At 40.9% G+C, this 19169-nt stretch overlaps 1 protein-coding gene across 9 annotated transcripts in view; it reads right to left on the bottom strand.

The window, feature by feature from the left end:
* FMNL2 (formin like 2) overlaps positions 1-19169 on the bottom strand; it is a 302761-nt gene that overhangs the window by 49950 nt on the left and 233642 nt on the right. For all 9 annotated transcript variants that reach the window (XM_078070796.1, XM_078070793.1, XM_078070798.1 and 6 more), the window contains exons 7-9: positions 16471-16579; positions 12447-12523; positions 10688-10781 (exon numbers count right to left, since the gene is read on the bottom strand). In XM_078070796.1, the coding sequence (XP_077926922.1) occupies positions 10688-10781; positions 12447-12523; positions 16471-16579 (280 nt within the window). The remainder of the gene's footprint in view (positions 1-10687; positions 10782-12446; positions 12524-16470; positions 16580-19169) is intronic.

Raw genomic sequence — 19169 nt, 5'->3', positions numbered from 1 at the left:
GGTTTCTTCTGAGCATCCTTCCAGGCCATTCTAACCTGGCCTCCTTACTCCTATAGGCTGGTACCCTGTGGAGTTCATCTTCGTTACAATGCCCTTCTCTATTTGGATTACACACACACACACACACACACACACACACACACACTCCCCAATACCTCTGTTTAAACCTGTTCTCTCATTCATCATCTTTAGTTCAGAACAAAGAATCTGACATTGGACATTTTACCATCACAAAGAGAATGAATTTAATAAAAACAAAGCTTATCTTCTTTACCAGAAAAAAAAAAAAAATCCCAGATATTTGTTTATCATGGCTGTGCTACTTTCTTAATTAAATATGTATTACTTGAATAGATTTTATTCTCTTCTTATATCCATTCCCAAATTCACTGGATCATCCTGTCTCCTTCTGACTTTTGTGGGTTTACATCCATCATCATGGCCACAAACTTGGTCCAGGGCCCAGTCACTTACTGCCTGAACTACCCACCTTCCAAATTCCAGCATCTCCCCGCTCAGGTACTTCATGCAGAGCATTGGTACTCCTGAAGAGTTATCAGAATTACATAAAATTCCCTTCACAGATTTCTACAGAATCATATAGAACAGATATAAAAACACTTTATAAACCGTAGAGTGTTTATAACTAGTAGTTGCTTCTCGTTCCCTTTTTCTCTTCCCTCCTACTTTATCTTCCAGTTGAGATCCCAGCACAGGTTTCCAATCTCTCCACAGTGACCTCCTCAGATTCTTAATCATGCCTGCGCCCTGCCATGCTTTCTTCTGGATCATGGACCCCAGCCAGACATGTTCCCTTGCCATGCAGCACATTTATCCTGACTTACCCCGCTCCAGGACGGACCTCACGCCATTCTCTCCTTCTGTTCCCAGAATGCCCTCCACCCACCCACCAAATGTCTGCCTTCCTTTATAATCCTGCTCAAGACCCATCCTCTCTTCTCAGGCCCCATACAAAGAGCCCAGCTTGTCCTGAATTTTACTAATAACTAAAAACACTCCAGTAACCTGACCGATCTATAAATGTTCTAATTCGGTTGGCTTTGTAGTAGGAAACTGAAGGTGCTGTACGAACATGTGCACAGAGTGTCTGGTATGTGACAACATGGTATAGAAGGCTGACTATGAGCCTTTGGCTCAATGGCTCTGGGTAAAAATCCCACGGTTGCCATTTACTAAAGTATGTCAGTAGGCCTATCTACTCTAAACCCCTTGTTCTTTATTCCTACACTTCATAGGGTGGACCTTAAAGTAATATATAGCAGCCTATTGGTACTCAGCGAACAAAAGGTGGTAGCCTTTCTATTTCCATATTTGTATATGCCTTTTTTGTACACACGATATCATCTACTGGCTAATGTTTATAACATGGGAATAAAATGGAAGAGATTCAAGAACTCTGCTCATGTTTTCTTGCTGAAGACTGTTCGTTTAAAAGAAACCAATCAAACAAAGCCCTTATGTACTGACTACAGAGCCCAAATAAGTTTTTTTTTTAATGTGCTTAAGTTTTACAAGTATTTAAATTTCAAATGAAATCTGAGCTTGACTCACACAGGGAGTCAAGCTCAGAAAGCATATTCATTGGCAATGACACATAAAACTAGTTTAAATTATAACAGGGAATTAAAAAGTATATATATAAGCATGATTCTTAACGTTCTGAATTACTGTCCTCTTATTGTTTACCTTAGCATACATTTAGTCCTTAACTAACTACCTCTTAAAGTCAACCCTGTCTTTCTCAAGGCAACCGAAACTTGTGGGACGAAAATCATGTCTTTTTATTTTCTGTCAAACTCTCCTGATCTTATAATGGTGCTTTTTTTTCCATGGTAAGAAGTATATTTACCCAACAACTCTCTAAATGTTCCAAAGAATTTTGATTCTGTCTTTATTTTTGGAAAGAGATTACACAAAAGATAACTAGCATCTTTAGAAAAGACAAGAGAACGCAGTCATATAAAACACTACTAGTAGGTAGGAAAACTCTAACCCTGCATATAATAGGGACATTTAACCACATGAGGCATGTTGCAATAGAAATATACACTCACTGCCACTCCAACCCCTTTCATTTCTTTCTTTTTAGGGTCTGTTACTATGCATAAATGTATCTTTACGCTGTTACTCATAATACACACACACAATATGCATACACTCATATATGCATACATAAGACATAAATCTATGTCATTTATCCTTTTCCTAGTTAACGCTAGCACAGCATTTTCATTATTACTTGAACAGCTCTATTTAAACCTAGAAGCCTAGTTAATAAGATAGTTAATATAGCCCTGCATCTAGAACTTAACCATTGCTTAGCACTGGACTTAATGACCACTAAAAATAACCTATAATCCAGATCAGACATTTTAAAACAATTCTATTTTCACTTAATATGAACCTGCTTTAAAAAGCAGCTAGAACAAATATAGACTACTAAAGTACACTTAGTCCCAAGATACAGACTTTAAAAAAAAGCTCCTTGTTACACAAGTCAGGGTGGAGTGAGGGAGAAAAAGAATAAGGAGGCGTTCTTTCGCACAGGAAAAAGAAACCAAGGTGACCCTAATATAGACTTTAACATTACTCTGCAGAAATAAATGTCAGAGTGGCAACCAAATCCTGACCGGGAGCTGAAACCTCCCCACATTCTAATGGTTTCTGGAGTTGGTGATGATGTCAGAGCTTCGATGCCAGTTCTCTAATCAAGTCACAGCAGAGGGCTTCATACCATCCCTATGTACCTAACAACCATAACCACCTCTACAGGTCACAGAAACTCTTCCCAAGTCCAAGTGCCACGTTTAGGGGCCTGTGCCAGCCTGGAGTACACATCAATGGGGTCTTAAAGTGACACAGAGCTCTCACTGTTATTTTTTCCTGAGGTCTTTCATTGTGATCTTCCCAGAATATGCAACAAGGACACATATGCCTACTATTTTACAGTTGGCCAAGTGCCCAGATTTTAGAAACAGCATTTTTACATGACTAAAAACAAAGGATGCAATGTTTTTTTTTTTTTTTTTTTTTTGAAGGTGGCTGCTATGAATGAAATAGGAGATAAGGCTCCCTGGTGTGTAAATTGCAGGCAGGCTTGTGGAGAGAGGGGCGGGTCTAATTAAAGTCAGGTTGAAAAGCAAAGCATCTCTACAAATGCTCCCAGAAACCACGATAATCTCATCTGTCCCCAGGTACCACTATCCTCTTGTATTTTTTTTTTTTTTTTTTTTAGTTCCCTCAGGCCCACAGCAATTGAAAGTCCTGTCGATATTAGCAGATGAAGCAGATGACTGTCACTGGAGGAAGAGGCCCAAGGAATGAGAAATATGAATGGCAAAATCTCTAAAACAAATCTCAAACCCTAACCACACCCTGCTCAAAGTGACCTCATGCTATACTCATTGCCAACAGACTCCTGCAGCAAAATGTAACTGCCATTTCTTTATGGAGAGAGTCGTTCTGAACAGCAAGTGCTTGGACGAGTTTGCAGAACACATTTCCTACCGCTGCCCCTTGCTTCTCCAGCCTACAGGGCAGTATGAAGACTCTGGAATAAGACACGAGGTCTTTCCTCATCTGCCCCTCACTTCCTATTCCACCTTGTCTCTTCCCACACCCTCCTCCCCTTTAAGAATGGAGAGTACAGTAAACTATAGTAACTATGGTCCTTGAAGCTTTACTAGGATGCCACCTTCTTTGTATAAAAGGACACCTTTACTTGGTGTGGTGGGCCAAAGAAGGCCTCCACAAAGATGTCCATGTCCTAATCCCTGGTACTCGTGACTATTTGCCTTCCATGTAAAAGGGACTCTGCAGGTATGATTAAGATAAGGATCTTGAGATAGGGAGATTATCCTGGATTATCTGGGTGGACCCCATAGAATCACAATGGTCACTAGAGGAAGGAGGCCAGAGGATCAGTCAGAAGAGGCTGTGAGCCAAAGAATGCATGCAGCTTCTAGAAACTGAAAGGGCAAAGAAATGGGTTCCTTGAGAGAATGCCGCTCTACAGACTCATTTTATACGTGCAACCAACAGAACTGTAGGATAATATGCATTGTAATAAGCCACTAAGTTTGTGGCAATTTATTACAGCAATAGTAACTAACTAATATACCTGGTTAACTCTTATTCACCCTAAATTCAGCTCAGGCACCCTTTCCTATAGGAAGCCTCGCCCGAAAGCGCCCACCCCATCTGCCTTCCTTTCTCCACCTCCTCTTGGTTAGCGGTTACTCCTCTTATAAAGTCTCTGACATTTAACTTTATAAAGCCTAGTAGCTTAACTGTCAAAATATTTGTTTTCTTAGCTGGACTCGGATGCTCCTTAAGGGCAGGGCCTATGTCTTCCTCATTTTCTTATTGCCAGTGTTTATCAATGTTTCTGACACAAAGGGGCACTCTAATGTTCATGAAAAATTTTCAAGTTAGCATGACTCATCCCCTAATGGCCAACAGGAGACCAGCCTTCACTTCCTTACAAGATGATAAAGACACAGATGATAAAGAAGTAACTTGTTCATTACCAGGGGCTCAGAAATCTTATGTAAATGGCTTTCTCCTCTAGAAGCGAGTAAACTCACTTGGAAGAAATGGCAGCCATCCTTTCTAACTCCAATGAAAAAGCCTACAAAGCTTCAGTCCTGAGGCGAAACCAAGTATTAGGTTGAGAAAAGGAGAGAGAGAAAACAGAAGAGGAACCACCAGAGATACACTGGTAATTCTCAAAAAGTTACGGAGGTGAATTGCATTTTCCAAAGATGACCACAGCAGTATGTCCCACCCCACACATTCTCCTGTGGTGCAACCCTCCCACTCCACCATGGAGAAGTGAAGTCATTGTTGCCCCTCTGCATCTCTATTGGCCTTAGTGACTCACTTATAACCAACAGAATGCAGCAGAAATGTCACTGATGACCTCTGACACTAGCTCAGAAGATGCGCTGTGACGTCTATCACTTTAAATACCTGGTCTCCGGATGCTCCTTCCTGGACACTCCCTCTTGGAAGCCAACTCTCCCACCATAAGCAGCTCCAGCCACACCGAGTTCTACATGGAGGCACCCTGGTTGGTAGGCTCCACTGAGCTCAGCCTTTGAGTCATCACAGCCCAGAAGCTAGATATTTGAGTGAAGAAGCCTCCAAATGAATTCCTGCCCCTAGTTGCTGGGATCTTCGCTGATAAAGCCCTGCGCATGAGGGAGCAGGGACAATCATCCCTGCCATGCCCAGCCTGACCTCCTGATCTACAGAATCCATGAGCATAGTAAGACTATGTTTGGGGTCATTTATTGTACACAAGCAGGAACTGCAACAGTTAATAAATGGTCCCCCCAAAAAGAGTTGTGGTGACTCTGCCTCCTGATCATTAGAAGACAGAGACTGGCCAGAGAAGAGTCTCAGTGAATCAGGTAAGTGTAATTCTGGCTTCATATGGTGAAATACACACATACGCTCTCGAACTATAGCTCCCACAGTCTGAGATCCGAGAAAATACATTGCTTACAGTTCAGTGAGAGACTGAAAAAAGTGCCCTTCCGTCCATGTTGAAAATTTTTACCAACGAAGGAGTTATCTGGATGGTCTTGTGCTAGATTTATAATCCTATACCCTCAAACGTCTGAGAGGCTAGATTAGATGGGATTAAACTCAGAAGGACGCTGGAAGCACACCAAAATGTCTGCTCTCCTTCCTGCCCAATTTGGCTCACTGTAAATAAAACCTGACAGGCTTTCTTAAATCAACTTAATAATGTGTAGCACGAGTGCTTTCGGGTGCCCAGTAGCTAAACCACATCAGCTTTCTGAGGAAGCCTTCTAGAAAAACGCGAAAAAACTAATGACTACTGCCAAGAGTGCTGCGTACAGGAGTGCTGGTGGCCTTGAGTGACTCATTTCATGAGGCCCCACCTCTCCACACTGGAAGGGCAGAAGTGGGAAGGAGGTGGGCCTTGAATAACCAAAGTCAGGCCTCAGGCTTATTTGTGAAAGTCAGATGCTGTCATTTTGGAAGCAGATGAGAACACAGTTATAATCATTCTGGAATCCTGATGAATTCCAGGTGCACCTCCCAGCAGCCTGGGGGAGCTGGTAGCTCAAAGTCCTCCAAGAGTTTTATTACTAGTATCATAGCAGGCTATTCCATTGCAGAGTCTATGGGGCCTCAGCATCTTTCCCTCTCATTTCAAATGGGAGTATTTTTTTGCCAGACTCTTGGAGACACTTTCTTAAAGGTGGTTTGTCAGATATACCAAAGAAGAGAACGGAAAAATAGTAGGAAGACTAGGAAAAGTTGAAGAGAGCAAGGTCTAGGTGGAAGACCTCAAGACTCCTAAGGGAAACTGGATTAAATCGTATTTATAACTCTGAAGTGGGGGCTAGTTCATGTCCTTAACCCGTAAGTGTACTTTTATGACACAGCGGATCGCTAGCTATGGCCCATGTCATTTGGGAGAGAAGAAAAAGGATGATCAGAACCTCAAGTAGTGCTTAGGGTGGCTAGGCTTCAAGTGCACACAGCCTGAGAGTCTAGCCACATTTTAGGAACGCCTGCCCATTTTTCAGGCCTGTTTCTCTAGGCTACTTGTCAACCCTGTGCAACATCCTTCCAATCAACCTTTTCTTTTGTATGTTAGAGTCAGTTTCTGCTTCTCACAAACAAGACCCTGAACTAGTGCAAATACCAAGAGAGCGACCTTTGCTTCCAAATGTTTTTTTTTTTTTCCTATTGGAGAGGCCAAATGTTCAAAAACTTATATTGCTATGCAACTAAGAAAGTATCGATTTAGACAAGATGGTAACACGTCCCTCCACATGGCAAAATTAGCCAGTAAGCGAAAAACAGATGACTCCTTGTTCTCACCCTGGTCCTCAATTCAGGACCATAAATTTTCATGAGGAGATGTTTCAACACCAAAACCAGATGTGTTAATTCCCTTTATTTAGGAAAAAAAAAATTTAAGAGAAAAGAATTCAAGGAGCATCACGGTTGACTAAATGGTTTAGTCTTTATCTACTCACTATACTCAAATTTTCAGGCATGTCACAAACCATGCTTGGTGTAAGAACTCCTTTCTTGTCAAATATATTGAGGTGATATATGTGCTTCTTCAGGGACACCAGGCTTAGCACCTACCTCAACATGCACCTAAAGCAAGGCCTTGGGTTAATATTCTTCCTGCCATCAGACATCATTAAATTGGAAGTGCTCCCTATTTTCCTAAAGCATGTACTCCAGATATAAATTATAAGGATATGTGACGAAATTCATTGCAAAAACACAGAAAACCAAACTTGTTGAGATTCTGAATATTAACTGAAATATGAGAAAGTTAAGGAATCCTACATAAAAGTCTATCAAAAGCAAAGAGATACCTTCCTGTAATTCACATTTGAATTAATTAGTGGTAGTCAAGTAGGACAGAATGGATTTGTTGGCTCAAGAAATAGAGGGGGAAAACATCCCGCTACATACTTAAGATGCAGGGTCTTTAAACTTCCCTTTAGCATCTGGTGCCACGTTGCAACAGTGTGCATGGCTGTGCTTTCACAGTGATCAAAGCCCAAAGAGTCTGGCTACTCTAGTGCCTATTACTTTATTTGCAAAACAAGATACTGATGTCTAATGTTAAACCCCACAATCACCCTCCATCAGTCCCCTCAGTGAAAAAAGGATAATCCCCATCAGCCTTCATAAAGAGACGAATGGAATCCCAACTTACTAAAAGGGATAAAAAGCTTTAAAATCAATCTTCTTGAAGGCAAAGACTCTTTGCTGGCCCTCCTCCCTGGTATCCTGGTACCTGGTATGGTACTCTCTCCGCCATGAACAGCTCAACAGGCATTACTCTCACCCAAACCCTATCTGCACAAGCATCTGAGATCATAAGTACAACTTTTCCTAATCAGGAACAGCTGGCTCCCAAATCTCCCTACACCCAGAAGATTCCACTGACATTTTTGCTAAAATGATTAAAGAACACACTCTTGACTATGATGTATAAGAAAAAAAAATCCCTCACATAAAATGGGAGAAAAGAGAAAAGAAAGAAATTTAAGACACTCTGGGCTGACAATGGCATTACGTTAAAAAAAAAAAAAAAAAAAAAGATCAATATAAAGTAGTACTTGTTCACCCTAAAATTGAACAGATAAATGGGTGAATGCCCTTTTAACCTATCCATAAGAATCCAGTTTCTCAGGGGCATGCTCCTGCCCTGTCTTCACTCACATGGCTATTAGGGTAATCCCTCCGTTTGGTCTGTCTACATGGATTCCACACCTCGAGGTCAATGCACGCCAAGAACACACCCAGAACCCCCTCTTGTCCCTTCCCCCACGTGGCTTTGTTTTTCTAAGACGCCAGTGCCTGTGTAAGGAGAATCTGATCTTAAACACCATCACTCCTCAGTAATTACAGAAATGAGGCAGATTTTGGTTAAAGCTTTTAAAATTCAAAGTCAAAATTAATTTAGTTTGCATTGCTACTTAGCCATTAGATTTAGTAAGATTATTTTTTTTTCAACTAAATGGCTAAACCACATACAATTCTGATACCAGGTCGCTGAAACTCAATTCTGCAAGTATTATCATGCGTAAGAAAGGCACTCTATTTTACCCAAAAGGAAACAAAATTAACATCCATCTCATGAATTACTGGTTTTAATGATTACTGATTGTACACAATTATAATTTGAGGACATAATTTGACCCACAATATAATCAGACGCTTGTTGTGATATTGCTTATGTTATAACAAGGGTCACTGATAACTGTATAGTAAGTGCTTCCAATGTGGAAGGTATTAGATGTGGGATATGTCCAAATGTGATCAAATGATAAAGACTGGGAAGTTATGTTAGCTTCGCATGCTGTTTCATTTTCCTATTAGACCCACCTACCCAAACATAGATCTCCTTACTTGTAAATACAAATTTTATGTACTAATATATGACATATAAAAACATTCACAGACAAGCATTCATACATTTCTTTTCTCTAAAGCCTCTATTATTTTTTGAAGCCAAAGTATGATTTAAAGATGCACTATTATACCTCATATTCTTGGAACCTGGATATTTTTTCACTATCACTGAGGCTGAATGGGTAAAAAGACAATATTTGATTCTGTCCATGGTCAGCATTAACAAAATGGATAATATCAAAATCTTAAAGCAGTGACTAAAGGGAGGGAAACCATACAAATAAAAGGGCAGGAGGACTGTCTTCCCTGCTGACATCTTTGAAGCTTTCTAGCCCACATATGCGATCACGGGTCTCTCACTAGTACCTCTGGCGCCTGGGGTAGTAAGTCCAATGAAGGGGGTAGGGTGGGGGAAATGGCTCTGAGGTCCTGTCTAATTCAATATTTCCCCAAGAGTTTCACACACAGCTGGGCCCAAATGCCACCTAAAACGGGAGTTCAGGATCAGGAGCACCAAATCCGGGTCCTCGCTCTGCCACTTACCTGGCTATGGGACCATGGGCCAGCCAGGTATTTGGAATTTCAGTTTATTCTTCTAGAACATGTAGACATTAATACTTGTCTCACATATTCTCACAGAACCACACGATTTCATGGGTGTACTTGGCACAGCACCTGCCCTAGAGTAGGTCTTCGACAAATACTAGCTGGGTTCTTACTCCAGAGGCTCCCAGGAAAGATGAGAGAGAGTCTGGAAGTCCCTTTGAGATCTGGATTTGAATCTAGAAGCATGTGAAATCAAATGGGATCACCAGGAGAAGGCACAACTTGGCTGAAGGCCCTCTGGAAGCCTGAGCTCCAAGTGCCTTTACTTACTTTTATAATATCCCACCTCAAAGTAGCCTCAGCTGTTAGGCCCATAGTCGGGAGGTACACAGGCACTCTTCATGGCCATGTAACCCTGCATGCTACCACTAAGGGAAATGAGTGATTATTTCAATTGTGATGTCTTGATACTTTGGGCCACCATCCTTGGTATCATATTATCTGTGTGTAATTCTTTCTTCCTCCGCAGTCATTTAAGTTTTCATTTTCAACCACACATGTCCACTGGTTAACGGTTTGTCTAGGACAGGATCACCTGGTTAAGATTACAAACTGCTCAAATCAGTGTCTCTATTTATTTGGGGGGGCGGGTGTGTGGGTGGGTAGGTGGGTGTGCGTGTGTGTCGTCCAGCACAGCAATGATAATACATATGATTTGGGGGAAGTAACTCTGATCAAAGAGTTCATAAAATGTACATGGAGGATGCTCAAGTATCAACCATAATGAAAACCTCAGACATTTAACAAAACATGTTCTCAAACTGGCAATTCCCTGGTCTCCAAAGGAAAATGGATCCTGCAAATAGTTAACTTTTCTGGGAAATGAGACACCAAAGAAAGCTTAATGTGTCCATTTAAGATATTTAGACTAAGTTCATTACTTCTCCCTGACATCTTAAAAAATTATCTATTATACCCCTGAGGCCCCAGAATACATAAAAAGGTAAACCATAGGTGTCAACTAAACTTATTGTGGTGATCATTTCATAAGACATACAAATACCGAGTCCTTATGTTGTACACCTGAAACTAATGTCAATTATATCCCAATGATAAAATGCACACAGAAGAGGTAAATCATTTTGTTCAAAGACTTCCAAATAGGTTTGTGTGAGCAATCTAGAAAGGATCCTACCTCCTTAAAGTTGTCAAATGCTGATAAAATGATCTCATGCCCGCCTCTGACAAGACAAACTGCTGCCAACAGTTCTAAGACAAGGGCTTTTGTCCTGTCGAAACAAGAAGAAACAAGCAAAAAAAAAAAAAAAAATCAGTGAAAGTAACATGGTGAGTCAGCAGCTCCCTCCTTCAAAGATGGCTATGATAATAAAATATTTGCTCGTGTATGTTTTTTACACTTTTACTAAGGTATATTTATATGAAAGTATAAATACACCTTTACTAACATCTATGTATGCGATTTATCCAAGGGAGCAAATTTGGAAGGCAAGTTTCCCACTCGCCAAATTATAAATTACTCACTAATGAAAATCAATTCTGGGAAGATTAGTCTTTCATTTCTACCAGTGAGTGACTCAGTACAGTATGTTTGAAAAAGTTTTATTGATAAGCTGGACAGCTGGGAACTTGGGAATATTCAGGAAAACCACCCACTGTTTCATTATTTTCCCCAAAAGTTCAAAATCTACTGAAATTAATGCTCTACATTTCAACTCTGCAATTTGCACATGCTGCCATAAAGATCCCCTATGACAATGCAAGTTTCCATCACCACTTCTTCCTATGCAGGAGATCTGAGTGGGGCTGGATTACAGCAGTGCTAATACAAGAATATTTTCTGACTTGAGAAAAGAAAATAAAACTCCATCTGAAATATTTTTAGAAGGAAACCCTTAGCAATACAGTCTAAGTTTTCAAATACAACATCATAATAAGATCATAATAAGATCACTTCAGTACTTTTCTTTTCCTAGAAAAAAAGCTATTGCCAACCTCTACACGAAGACTGGCCTGATAATTCACAATGTCAATTATCTTAAGAAAAATGAGTAACAACTTCCCTATAGTGGAAGGCAGGGACGAAGAAGGACTACCCAGATTTTTTAGTAAACTAAGGAAGCGATCGCAAAATTGCAAAAACTATCATCAGAGGAAGTTTGAAATAATATTCAACATTTAAATAGGACTTTAAATTTTTCATTTCATTCCATATCAGAAAGGATCTCATTTGTGATCAGATTTTTTAGTTGCATTAACAAGTTTTCAGATGCACAGTTTAAAGAGGTATTCGGTGAAAGGGAATAAGATGTGTGAAATGCAGAATCCCTCACCAGAATGGAAAACATACTACAGTAACTAAAACAAAATGATGAAGACCGGCTTCTAGAGATCATCTGTGATGTGAATAATATGCCAGTGGCCTTTGCAGGCAAGTGAACAGAAGAAGCAATCGGCATGCACAGTTTTCTCTGTTTTGTGTCTCTTTTTTTGTTTGGTCATACCAACGACATATGTAAAGGTTTGCAAGTGAAGTGCGGACAAGGGATAGTAGTTGTAGTTAGCTTTCAGTGGTAAGTGGTATCACTAAGTCTGTATGAAGACTCTCCTGGCCCCAGTCCTAACCACCTGGCAACCTCATGCTCTCTACCCAATTTGGTAAAATTTGCAAGGATGCCAAGAACCAGGCCTCAAAAGAAGTGAAAGCTTGAAGAGAACAGTGAAGGGGTAATGCTGTCGCCAGTCTCTCAACTGCAGCACATGTAAAACTGTAACTCAGCTGAGAAGAAAATTCTACATAACCAAGGAGTCCACTGGCAACCCTAATTCAAAGAGGTGCACTTGCAAGTTTCCGAACTCTAACCTGACTAAGTGTTGACTGGCTCTCTTATTTCCGTAGATTTATTTACACTTGAAAAATTACAAGGTAAGCTTACCTTGGATTCTTGTTGTTCAAGCTCAGTGCGATCTCATTGACAGCATGTGGATGAGACATGACCATGTTGAAACCATACTAGAAAAAAACAAAGCATTAGGAGTCAATTTAGGGGACTATGTTGATTAAAGGGAAAAAAAAGAACCCGAAGATTCTACCTAGTGTAATTTATACCATCATAAATGCAATTATGTCTCTAGTGCCTGAACGTATTTCTCTATGAAAAATTTTAGGAATCATGCTATTATCGAGGAACCATAGTCTCGTTCTTGATGACTGAACTATGGGTTTCTCTTCATTAAAATGGTGAAAAGCCTCCAGTCCAGTGATTCTCAATCTGGCTGCTCATCAAAATCATGTGGAAGAGTAAACAAAACACTACACTGATTTTCCAGGATACACCCCAGGTCAATTTACTTCGAATCTCAAGGATGGGACCCTGGCATCTGAATTTTTAAGCTGACTTCACTGTGCAGCCCAGGTTGACAACGACTGCTTCTAGTCCCCTCTCTGGGCAATGGCTCTCAGGACCAAAGCCCAGGAAGACCGGCCTTGTTCTGAGACATGTTAGTTCAATGAAGAACAAGTTCAACCACAGGCTCCAGAATCACTCTTGATTCTGCTGACTTGAGGAATTATTCCTTCTCCTCCAAGCTCACTCTCAGTTCATGACCTTATTCCTAATTACCCTGAGAAAATATAAGCAAACAGGAAAAAAAAAACCTTCTAAAAGCTCGCACCCCCACATCAATCCACACATAGATCCACAGCTTTCATCCTCACCTCTTCCTGAAGAACTTTCCTGGGTTCTAATCCAAGGCCATTCTCTCCACTTGAGTCTTTTTTTTAAGATTTTATTTATTTATTTGACAGAGAGAGACACAGCAAGAGAGGGAACACAAGCAGGGGGAGTGGGAGAGGGAGAAGCAGGCTTCCCACGGAGCAGGGAGCCCGATGCGGGGCTTGATCCCAGGACGCTGGGATCATGACCCAAGCCGAAGGCATACGCCTAACGACTGAGCCACCCAGGTACCCCTCCACTTGAGTCTTTGACCCCATTCCCCCTCACCAGCCCAAGAACATATCCTATGCTCCAGCAATTCTCCCGTCCCTCATTATTATTTCTCCCTCTCTGATTTATTAGCATAAAAACACGATGCAAATGTGCCCAACTGAAACAGTAACCACAACGGCAAAATCTCTCTTGACCCTCAACCTGTGTCCAGCTACTACCTTGTTTCTCCTCCCCTAACCTCTACAGCAAAACTCCAAGCACTCCCAGTCTCCGACTCTCCTCCTCCTGCTGTCTCTTGCAGTCACTTCAGTCAGGTGTTTCATCCCCACCCTCTCCACTGAAACTGTCCATGCCAGAATCGCCAATGACCCACACTTTGCTAGGCCCATGGCCAACTCTCACTTGTCGTCTTACAGGACTTAACAGCAGCACTGGTCACAGCTGAGCACTCTCTTCTCCTTGAAACACTGCCTGCACTTGACTCCTTCCTCCCTGGCTACTTCTCAGTCTTTCTAGCTAGTTGTTCCTCAGCGCTCCCACATTTAAACACAGCACCCAGGTTCCTATTTTGGACCTCTTTGCTTATCTATCTACCCCTGTTGCTCTCGAGCATGCCCCTGGCTTTCTACACCATCTATTAATTCCCAAATTTACATCTCCAGCCTAGACCTCTGCCCTGAATTCCACATTGGCATATCCGACCACTTAACTTAAGATCTCCATTTGGATGACTACAGACATCTTAAACGGAACATCCCTAAAACTTCGCTCCTAATCTTGTCTCCCAAATCTGCTCATCATGTAGCCTTCCCCATCTTACTTAGTAGATGGCAACTCCATCTGAAGGGGGCCCAAGACAAACACCTTGGGGCCACCTTCCACTCCTCAACCACATACCCAATGTCATTGCCTTTAGCGTCAAAAGTAAACCAGAATCTGGTCACCTCTCATCATCTCTACTCCTATTTTCCTGGCCCCATACCACCATCAACACTCACCTAAATCAATGCTGCAGCCTCCTAAGTGGTCTACCTCCTTTTGCCTTTGCCCCTCAAGGTCAATTCTAAACACAGAAGCTAGAATGGTCATGTTAAAATCAAGAGTCAGGTCATGGTACATTTCTCCTCCGAACCGTTCAATAGCTTTCCACTTAGAGTAAAGCCAAATTCCTTTCACTGGTTTAGAAAGCCCTACACAGTAAGGACCCTGTGTGAACTTCAGATTTCATCTCCTACTCTTTCCCTTTTCACTTACTCCGATCCAGCCAACCTGGCCTCCTCCTTTCTGTGCTTCAAGCACAGCAGGCTTATTCCTGCCCCAGGGCCTTTGCACTCGCCCCTTTTTCTACCTAGAATCTTCTTTCCCTAGAACCTCTTACCTTGTTCCCTCATTAAAATTGCTACTGACAAATTGCTACTTCTCCATAACACTTCCCGGGGCTGGCCTATTTAAAACTGAACACACATTTTCATCACTTCCTACTCCTATTTCTTGGGTAGTTTTTCTACAGTATTAGTAACAATTCTCTGGAGCTGGTCTTCCTGGATTTAAGTCTGACTCAAACCACTTACTGACTATATATGTTCCTGGGCACATTACTTAACTTCTCTGTGTCTCAGTTTCCTCATCAGAAAAATGGGGAGAGTAACATTACCAATCTCGTAGGACTGTTATGAGCTTTAAATTAAGCGAATAGGCTTAAAAGTGTTGGTCCTATTAGGAAGCACTCTGTTAAGTGCTAGTTTTGTTTTTTGGGTTTTTGTTTTTGTTTTGTTTTGTTTCTAGGTGTTAGCTTTTGTTTCATTTCCCCATCATTATCATCTGGAACACTGTATGTTTTCTCAAGTTATTTATCATCTGTTTCCCCTCATTAGAGAGTAAGTTCCCTGGGGCATTTATTTATTTATTTAATGCCGTATTCCCTCTGCCTAGAACAGGGTCTATCTGGCAATGCTCAAAAAATAGTGATTGGAAGAAGACATAAAATGCACATTCCCCTTCTCAAATTCAATTCAGCACCCTTCTGTTGAGTTTGAATTCTAATACTGACCCTCTCTACCTATGCATTTATTTTCCACTTCTGCTTGGACCCACCTTCAGCATCCCTATCCATGGATACCAAATCCTATTTTTCATTTGAATTAGGTTTTTCCGATTCTTAAACCCTGGTTCCACTTATCTAACTTGGAACCTGTCAGTTCACCGTAGATACTCCAGGCTCCAACTTCGACTTTGCTGTTCGAGCTAATCCAACCCACCCGTTAAGCTGGCTCGCTCCCTGTTATGATGGGGATCACCTGCATTAAATCACCTGGAGGAGGAATCTGCCCTTTGAACAAGAATCCTCCAGGTGCTTCTTATAAAGATTAAGAACCACTAAGTCCAGGGGCACCTGGGTGGCTCAGTCAGTTAAGCGTCTGCCTTCAACTCAGGTCATGATCTTGGGGTCCTGGGATCGAGCCTTGAGTCCGGCTCCCCGCCCACAGCAGGGAGTCTGCTTCTCCCTCTCCCTACAACCCTCCCCCGCTGCTTGTGCTCCTGCGTGCACTCTCTCTCTCAAATAAAGAAATAAAATTGTTAAAAATTTTAAAAAAGAACCACTAAGTCCAACAGACAGTAATTCTAACTTCCCACCTTTTTACCATATAATCCTTTGAGAACCACTGACCCATATGAGAGTCTATTCACTCCTAACGTTCCGTTATCGCCCACAACCAATGGCTTACTCTGTCTTTAATGGTCACATTTACCCAATAATAACCTAAACAAGTTTATGCCTGTAGGAGGAAAACATCTTCCCTCTAAATACATCACGAAGTATAAATGCTAATTAAAATACACAGGCACTGAGTTAAATCTTGAACATTAAAATGAACCACACCCTTTCTTTTTTAGTAGAATCACATTAAATCCTGGTATTACTTCAAATAGAAATAATACAACAAAACCAAAGAGGACAAGATCTGAATCTGACAATTTTTTTTTTTAAAGAATCAGAACACAAACCTACCTGGTAATTCATGATGGCACGTAAACACATGATACAGACATGTACGTCATCTTTCTTACTCACTAATCTTGAATTTTTCAGGGTTCTTCTGCTTGGCAAAGTATTATATCTACAAATAAAAAGGGAAACTTCTATAAAACTATAGATCACCTTCTCAGCACAGGCACGTGCACTTAAAAAAATGGAAACTGTTCTCTATCTTTACCTGCCCCTAATGAGGATTGTAGTTTGAAACCACCACCATCAAACCCATCACCATGAAGCTATTTCCGTAGACGTCAAGGCCTACACGATTCTATGTACTGGTCATCATCTTGTCAAACCAGATACTATGGACAATGGCACTTAAGTTCATTCACAGCATATAACACATCAGATTATACGTGAGATTCATCAACACCCCCAAGGCTCCTAATCAGGAGATCTGCAGAGGTGATTGCAAACAACATGCTTGCAGAATGAATTTGCAAACGAGAAGGAGTGAAGCTTCATTTACACGTAGACCTTGAATCATCTGACCCCAGTTTAACTGCACCTTCCCATTTCTGCTCTCAGGAGTCCCTGTTAGGAGTTTAAGGCTAGGCAAGGCCATACATTAGCAACTTCGATATCAGCCTGTGATATTAGACCTTAATAGTATGCAAATGCCTCCTCAGCCTGATCCCTCAAGTAAAGCCTGGTGGGAAAGCTGAAGCTGAGGTGGAAATGTGCTGGTATTTCACAGGGTGAGGAGGTTTCCATGGTAAGACTCATTCGGAGATCCCACATTGCTAAGCCTTAGTTCTCCCGTCTGGAGATTTCTCAGAGTAAGGAAGTGGCAAGGTCAACATGGTGCTAGGAGACAAGCTACCACCACCACCAAGAGCTTCCAAGTGAGCTGTAAGTGAGTGCCTCCAAGGGCAGTTTTCTCTGCAACTCCAAGCCTGAAGTAAAAGCCAATTTGAAAAATTGTCAACTACTCTCTGATAGCATCAATGACAGAAATGATCTACAAAATAAGCCACAGGCCTTCCTTCTTCCTGAACTAATTAAAGAATTTAAAGGAAGTTCTGATTAATATTAACCACTTTCAAAAGCCCCCACAGGTGCAAAGAGTTGAAAACTGAATTGACAGGTTTGTCTGAAACTGTTCCGCTGAGCAGCCCTTTTAATTCATTTTCTATTCAAAAACTATCAAACAGAAGATGATTTTTTCACATAAGCCTACGAATGAGCCAAATAGATTTGAGAAAAGCACTTCAATATGTCACTTGCCTCCATACACCTGAATGTATAAAATTTGCTTATGCTAGTCTCAAGGAGAATGCTCTATTTTTTTGCTTTATGTCATGTCTGTTTTACATGAATATGCACAGACACACGTATTAAGGAAAAATAGCTACAAGAAAATATGATAGAAATTCAATAAATTATACAGTAATCTCAGGTGATGTGGTTGTAGATTTTTCTTTTTTGTTCACATGTAATCTCTAATTTTCCTATAATTAGAAAAACTTACTTCTATAATAATAGTTTACTATAACCAAAAAGAAGAAGAAGAAGAAGAAGGATTATTCAAGGACTTCCTGCCTTATTCACACTTGGAAATAAAACTGCAGCAATGGAAGTTGGCCTAATTCAGCTCTGAATGCAAAAACAAAGTTATGGAACTGAATTCCGATTTCGGTGGTAGTAAGCACAATTTCAACATCTAGAACAACTCTAAAACATGTCGCTTCACCACAGCCCCAGCCTGAGCATGTCTGCTAACACACCACATGGAGGTCTCACAGAGATTGGTACCTCTTCAAACAATAACCACACAGCCAGCCTGACCCCAATGTCTGCGGGCTTCTTCGTCTGTATCAGAAATTCTTTCCCCACCTCTTTCTTAATTTAGTCTAACCTGTTTTGCATTTCTTTAACGGCATCACTTGTTAAGTATATTATAGCGGATGATACAGAGAGGGCATTTTTAATCGAAAGCAGTGGCTAACCAGAGCAAAACAAAGTTATCTATGATTAAGTTCAAAAAAGAAAAAAGGTGATTTTCAAGGGAATCAACTGTCCTTATTGCTAAATTATATTTACATGCAGCAATGACTGCAGATCTACTGAACAAAGCAAGTGACTCTGGACGGCAGAGGGATCGGTCAGTTCTACAGAGTTGCACGTTTCTGCATCCCTTCCACATACATTTTAATGATTCTGCCAAACAGACCAAACATACACATTAATGGTGTTTTCTAAGAGATGTAAAGTTACATAAGCAGGTTCCTTCCTTGCACTTAATAATCCAGTTCTTCAGCTTCAGGATTGTAATAAGACTCTAAAAAGCAAAAATGTCTTGGTCATTACTTGCATTATTTGTAGAAACTAGCAAAAATGGATTAATTATGACATTCTAATTAGTAACACAAAAGGTTTCTACTTATTGTAGCAGGTGGGTGATCTCAAATATACATTTTGGATCAACATTTAAAATGTATTTAATATAAAACAGCACATGAATACTTATCAGTATTTAAGGAGCTTAAAACTTATGTCAAATAAAAACAAAGTATATTTTATTGATATTCTATGCTTAAAAAATAGAGATAAGCTTTTTCCCTAAGTGTACAGCATTTAAAAAAAAAATTTTGGGGGGGCACCTGGGTGGCTCAGTGGTTAAGCGTCTGCCTTCGGCTCAGGTCACGATCCCAGGGTCCTGGGATCGAGCC

Source organism: Halichoerus grypus, chromosome 4 (genome assembly GCF_964656455.1).
Source record: "Halichoerus grypus chromosome 4, mHalGry1.hap1.1, whole genome shotgun sequence".
Taxonomy (NCBI): domain Eukaryota; kingdom Metazoa; phylum Chordata; class Mammalia; order Carnivora; family Phocidae; genus Halichoerus; species Halichoerus grypus.
The sequence above is the reverse complement of the archived record's forward strand: the minus strand, read 5'-3'. Positions and strand labels throughout refer to the sequence as shown.